This window comes from Carassius auratus, chromosome 37, assembly GCF_003368295.1.
Source record: "Carassius auratus strain Wakin chromosome 37, ASM336829v1, whole genome shotgun sequence".
Taxonomy (NCBI): domain Eukaryota; kingdom Metazoa; phylum Chordata; class Actinopteri; order Cypriniformes; family Cyprinidae; genus Carassius; species Carassius auratus.
In genome coordinates this window covers 68,256-75,267 of record NC_039279.1, presented here as the reverse complement: position 1 = coordinate 75,267, position 7,012 = coordinate 68,256, and the positions used below count along the sequence as shown (strand labels likewise).

Below are 7,012 nucleotides of genomic sequence, written 5' to 3'. Positions count from 1 at the left end.
AAAAAAAAAAACACAAAAGCCAAATCATATATTTTTTTTAAATATCAAGAACATATGCCTGTATAATGTCGCTAAATTATTATTTTGATAATGTAAACATACTTTAAGACTGGGGATGAACATTTAGTAAACAATACAATTATATTTTTTCATAATTACGGTTTTGGCCAAATTCCCTGGCAGCATTGCATGTATGCTTTACAGAGAAAGCAATCTTAGAATGTAACAAGCTCAGAGAAAAAGATACATCCAGGTGACAGAAATACTGGAAGACTTGTCCAATACATGGGGGAAATGGATAAGTATCCCATGGACTCTGCATGAATTACTATTTGTGTGGCATTGTTGAGTTTCTGCCTATGTAAACACAAGGATGCAGTTACATCCCAAACAGCCGCTTATGCAGGCAGTAAGAAAGTACACTAGGTTTTTGAACAGTCAGTAACAGACATACACATACTCTACAACATTGTGTCCTTCATGCCATCAGCATCGTCCAGAGCATTGTTGTGTCTACTGCATGCATCAATTAGTTTTTTGCGAGGTCCGAGTGGGATATGGATGCTAATGAGGTCTTGCTCAGAACACAACAGCAACGCCTCCAGGTCCATCTGCTCTCTATGGAAAATTGAAAGGAAGTCACTCAGTCCCTGAGATGCCAGGAATACTTCTAAAGGACCCGACGATGACTGAAGCTCGTCATCCTCCTCCTCCAAACCCAGGTCTCCTTCCTCCCATGGCAAATCCTACAGGATGCCGCCACATGAGAAAAATTAACAATTATCATAAAGTCACTCTTCCAGAGCTAGATCCAGTGTCATAAACGGGTTAGATAAACAGATTCACACTGATTCAGATTGGCACATTTACATTAATTTCTATAACTTACTGTACAAAAGTATCTGGACACTATATTTATTACTAAAAAGTGCATGAAGTCAAGCATGAAGTCATGTAATTTTCATGGACAACCATTTGTACTAAAATAGAACCCTTTTTGTTCCAGTATGATGTCCCTGTGCACAAAGGTCAATAAAGAAATTATTTATTGGTGTGGAAGAACTTCAATGGCCTTCACAATTCCCCTGTCGTAACCCCACTGAACACATTGGGAATTAATTGGAAACACAGACTGTAACCCTGATGGCATGGTCCAGTGCCAGACCACGTCTAATTGGGAGCAATTTCCTGCAGTTATGTTCCAAAATCTAGTGGAAAACCTTCCCAGAAGATTGGAAGCTTGGACCAACTCCCTATTAATGCCCTTGGTCCTGAAATTAAATGATTCTTTGGGTGTCCACGTTTGGCCATTTAGTGCAGGCGTGGGCAACTACACTCCAGGAGGGCCATTGTCCGGCAGAGTTCAACTCTATCCCTAATCTAACACACCTGCCTATGCATTTCTAGGAAACCTGAAGACTCTTTGGATAGAGGTAAACACTGCAACCAGGAGTTGCCCATCCTTGATCTACTGTAAGTTCAAGAAAGCCAATAGTAAGAGTCTAGTCCAGAGGTAGCCAACTCACTCCTGGAGGGCCATCCTGGAGAATGTGGCCCCAACCTGAATCAATCAACTGAAGACCTTGGGAACTTAGCCATCTTAAAACTAATCAGATGAAGCTAGCACCTAATGATTCAGAAAGGAAATCGATAGGAACAAGTGGAATCCACATGGTATCTGCTGATTTTTGTTTGTACCTGCAAGTTCTTCTCTTGAAGACTCAATGAGCTGCCTAAGCTGACCTCGTCAAGACTGGGTGATCGCAGCGGCAATCTCCCCCGTAAGCGGACATTCGGGGCTCGTCCCACTGGTTCACTCCCCACCACACTGCCCTCATTCCGTCCCATTTGGAACAACCCATCCGTTACATAATTCCGACGGAATACCATGGTACCGAGTCCTGGGCGGTTGAACAAAGAGTCCCGACCAGAGTCTGTACTTATTTCGGAGTATGCAGCATCATACAGTCCTGGATCACTGAGAGCCCGGGAAACAGTGTCTACCTCATCATCATCATCATCAGGCCTGATGTCCTGTTTACCAGAAAACATGTTACGGATGTTGAGCCGAGGGCTGGACTGCTGGCGTCGGTCGACGTACGTTCCCTGCTTCAAGAACATGACGTCATTGCCCAACTGAAGACCAGAGAGCGAGCGAACACTCTTTCGCCCATCTTCAGATATCTTGAACGTTCCATCACCTTGCTTCTTCTTCTCAAGTCGCCGCTGAATCTTGGTCCGGCCTCTTGTTGTGGACTGAAGAGTTGCCTATAAAGAGAAGTTTATCATTGTAATACTTCAAACAAATAAGGTTTCACACACATCTAGAAACCCTATTTGAAGACTGACTACTGTTAGTGAACAAGCTACTCTTATGCTACTCTAACAAGGAAGCATGTTTTAATTTAGCAAATGCTTTCCAACATCCCAGCACCCTGGGGCTTTGCAAAATTGTCAATAAAGACAGTCACCTACCCTGAACTCCTAAAAACTTACTAAAGTACTACATTCTTATTCAGGGTTGTCCAATCCTGGAGGGCCAATGTCCTGAAACACACTTGCCAAGAAGTTTCTAGCCATCAAGAAGAACTTGATTAGCTGGTTCAAGTGTGTTTATGAAGATTGGAGCTCCGCAGGATAGTGACCTTCCAGGAATAGGTACTTGCTTGTCAATACTGACTTAATGGTTAAGTCCATGAAGCATAGGTTTTATGTTGAGTGTTACCAGTTCTCTGCCCTTTAGTACCAACGTGAAGCTCAGGCACAGTACCTGTGAGTATGTCATGTTGGAGTCGATGGTGTTGAACTGAGGGATCCTTCGGCTCAGGGTGCTGCTGAAACTGCTGTAACTCATCGTATCTGACGTGTCCATTGCAGCACTTTCTCTCAAGAAATGCTTCTCCATGCGTTCGTGATGCCTACGCTGGAGCTTTTCGCAGTTCTTAATGCGTTTCTCTGCATTACGGAAGGCACGATCCTTTAATTTGCTCACCACTTTGGGGTTGATGGTGATCTGTTTGGCGGCGATAGTGTCCAGATATCGCACACAGTCCATGTGGCTCCTAGAGGCCGCCATGTCCAGTGGCGTGTGGTAGTCATTGTCCAAGCACCACACATTGGCACCAAATGACACCAAAAAGGACAGACAGTTGAGATGGCCATTAGCTGCTGCCAGGTGAAGAGGAGTGTTTCCCCAAATATCACATTTATCTGGATCTCCTCTGTGGAACAAAAGCAACAACAGCGGATCAGTTAGATCTAATTTACATTGTTACATGGTCAAAATTATTGGTCGATGGACAAGGGTTTGTCAGTGACTGATACCAGTAATGATATTAAGGGAGCAGGGTGGCTGATGGCCAATATATAATACAAATGAATTATGAAAAATTAGATGTTGCCAACATCAAATTTTTTTATTTATGCAAAACACTTTTTTGGCCAATGCTGATGTGCTCAAAATGGCTAATTAATTAGCCTTGCTAATACACTGATCAATCACTAGTGAAAATATAGGGTGTGTGAATCCATGTATGTGCTCATGTGCTTGTTGGAGCATGCATTGATGTTCTGTTGTTTGGCAAGGTGTTGATCTGAATACGTAACATGATGCTTTGGAGCTCTACTTACCCACTGTACCACACATGTACACACACATTATGCAAACTGCTATTGTGGCTTACCTCTCGATGTCATTAAAAACTGTGCACCATGTAATGCATTCATCATCTTCAATGAAAGAGACCTGTAGTATTCATTATCAACCAAATGGTTACAGTCAATTAATTTCATTTGTGTCTAATTCTTGAGGCACTATGTCAAGATTATGTATGTTTGCTATGGCCCATCAACAAACCAAAGTGCAACAGACCTTAATTAAGACAAATGCATTGAAAAGATGCTGTGTATATACTCTGTGTTTTATTTTTAATACACTTCCTTCTCTCAATAAGGTCCTCTTTTAGTCTCAAATTCTAATATCTACAAAGGTAAACATGGCAACCATCCTTTTCAGAGACCAGCAGAAGCTACCAAAATACCAAAATTATGGTTAAAATACTACAGAGAGCAAAAACTTGAAATCCCGAGGTGTTTAATGGTGCTGACAATCAAGTTAACAAAATGCCAACAGCCAAGGAAACAGGCAGGCGCAAGAGGAATAGCCCTAATTCATCATGTTGACCTTTCACTGTGAACATTACCATCTTTCTCTCTGTCTGGCCATGTGTAAAATTCCTTTCCATTAATGGGAATGCAGCCCTGGACTCTCTTTAAAGACTCTCAGCAGTTAAAATTTTTGCTCATTAGAAATGTAGCACAACACTTAGTGTCTGTGCTCTAGACACAGTGGAGCCGTGATGCTCAAAAGGGTGATGCTAAGTCTGTTTGTCACCCCCATTATAGATTGTTCCTAGTAGTGGTAAAGCAAAATAATTATGCTCTCAGCTACCAAGAATAGTGCATTACTCAGCTCTTTAAACACACACACACACACACACACACACATATAGCCATATAAGCCACAACATACATATATATAGCTACAGAATAACTTAACTTGGCGTTACATAGTAGCTCTCCTCTCCAAACTCCATTAATAATCTAAAGCCCATGTTTCATAATCCATAATTCAAAACCAACCCCTGATGGATAAAATCAAGTTCCTGCCATACATTTTTCTTGCTGAATATTTAGTTTTACTCAGAAATAGGCTGGAAATAAACAACATGTGTTAAGTTAAACATGACTTAAAAATACAAACCCATTCCGTGAGTGATTTGGAAAATATATGGAAAGGCAAAAAAAAAAAAAAAAAAAAAAAAAAACAAGAAAAAAAAAAAAATCAGTCAATTCTATGACATCCAAATAAAAGCTATAAAAACTATGAAAAAAAAAAAAAAAAAAAATTGATCCTCCCACCTAAACACAAATTTTGTGAATCATGAACTCTAAACACTAGCTGAGTTATGACTCAAATTGCAGTCGGCTCTCTTTGTGAACATGTTTCAGTAACAGATCTGGTTCAGTCAGAGATCTGGAGGGACCGATGCAGAACACTAATTAGAGAACAGTGAAGGTGTTCACAGAGCAGAACATTTAGCTTCCATTATTAACCTGCTCAGGAGATAAGAGGCAGGTTATTTAGATCTAATTACCCAATGACTTGATAAACAATACAACACTAGTGCTCTCTCCTGAAGCCAGTTCTAGAAGAAGAATAGAAAACTGAGCCATTATTCATATTCCCTCATGATTCAAACACATATGATGATATTTTCAAAAGAGCACAAAATTATAGAATTGTGATGTAGTTTTTTTAATATGTAAAATAAAATTAACAGCAAATAATCTTGGACAACATGAACAAAATGACAACGTTCAGCTAGATTGAGCTGAATGCTTCAGATATCCATGACATAGCAGATTATTACAGCATGCCTTCATCTGTAACTCCTCTATATGCAGAGTATTTTATATTATTATTTAATATAGGCCTTATACTTTTAAGCAGTAATAACAGTTGCAACAGAAAGGCATCACTCAAGATAAAATTGCACTGTTCTCCTGGGTGACCTTTATTTTAATGAGGCTAGCCCAGGACAGTAAATATGCAAATAAAACAATCCAGATATCCATCAGTGAGAGCGGCTGGGTGGAGGGCTAAATTATCTCAATGCAGATGTGATCTGATACAGGAGAACACAGAACTGCCATCATGTTAATGAAACTGTATGCCAAAACATTACATGAACTGAGAAGCGTTGTACATCACATTAACCATTTAAAAAATGTTTAAACTTAAAATTATATGTTTCAAGTAGAACCAAATAATCATTTAAATGCATTACAAATAAATAAATAAAAGCAATGTTCATATGCTAAGATTTTCAGATTGTACATTGCCAGCAAAATATATAATGCATTTCTATAAATGTGTTTTTGGTGGAGTCTTGGTTCTTGTTACTATACTATGTATTTCTTAAAAGAACATTTCTTTTAAGAAGAATTTCAATAACAACCGCCTTCTAGCCTTTGACTTAATAAATAAATAATATTATTATTATGTAATTTGGTGTCAGGAATTTTTTTAAAGTACTGTTTTAGAGAATAAATACATTGATAAATATTTAAAAAAATATATATAAATATATTCTACATAAATAATTGACGCATCACTCACCCTCGCGCCACCAGCAGTCTGAGCGCGTCCAGGTTGCCGTGGTGCGCGGCCCACAGCGTCGGCGTCATGCCATCCTCATCCGGCGCGTTCAGATCTCTGCGCATCGCCTCTTTCAGCAGGTGCAGGTGACCGTCTCGAGCCGCCCGGTGGTATTTGTCGTTCATGACGGCGGCTGTAACCCCTGTCCCGGCTCACGGACGCTCATTTGGCGTGCGTTGCGACGGCAAGATTTCACGTGCGCTTCCGGCGTCTCCACTCGAGGAACTGCTTGCACGCTCGAGCGGTTGCTATGGGAGGAGTCCTGGAACGACCACGCCCACTTCCGATCAGCGCACACCTGACAGATGAGAACTCGGTGACACATCCTGGTGAAATCACTCTCTAGTATATCACAAGAATGATAAATATTGATGCAAGGATATAATGCAACAATTTGGACAAATGCCCGTTATATTTAAATGAAAACAAAAAGAGCCAGTTGTATATAAAGGAGACTTCAAGTGTATATACATTTGTATAAATATCACCTATTTTATATATTAATTCAGCCTGTAAAATTCTATTACTCTCCGTTGAGGCATCATGCATAGGCTACTCCCTGCAGCTGAGAAAATGAATACACAATGCAAACACTAAACTAATCCAATCCAAACAGAGGCAAACCCTGCTGTGACCTCAGTACAACCTCACTCTATCTGATCTAACAGATCCAAGATGTGCTCTCGTGGTTGACCACAGCATTATCAGAGGAAGCCGTTGAACACTGTTCAAGGTCTATTAAAAGTGCATGCTGTTTTACCTTAAAGAAGTAGTTTTTTTTTTTCAGAATGA

The 7,012-nt window shown here is 40.1% G+C and overlaps 1 protein-coding gene across 1 annotated transcript; it reads right to left on the bottom strand.

Annotated features, from left to right (window-relative positions):
• Positions 1-6,778, bottom strand: LOC113055798 (Usher syndrome type-1G protein-like). The gene is made up of 4 exons (XM_026222161.1): positions 6,182-6,778; positions 2,771-3,221; positions 1,699-2,268; positions 1-746 (listed from the first exon to the last, which is right to left on the bottom strand). Exons 1-4 carry the CDS (start codon positions 6,343-6,345, stop codon positions 462-464), a joined length of 1,470 nt encoding a protein of 489 aa, XP_026077946.1. The 5' UTR covers positions 6,346-6,778; the 3' UTR covers positions 1-461.
• Between the last annotated feature and the right edge of the window lie 234 nt (positions 6,779-7,012).

Coding starts and splice junctions, on each gene's coding strand:
- LOC113055798 (XM_026222161.1), bottom strand. CDS start 6,345: ATGAACGACAAATACCACCGGGCGGCTCGAGACGGTCACCTGCACCTG. Junction 3,222..6,181: donor AGACTGCTGGTGGCGCGAGG/GTGAGTGATGCG, acceptor TTTGTTCCACAG/AGGAGATCCAGATAAATGTG. Junction 2,269..2,770: donor CCAACATGACATACTCACAG/GTACTGTGCCTG, acceptor TTCTCTTTATAG/GCAACTCTTCAGTCCACAAC.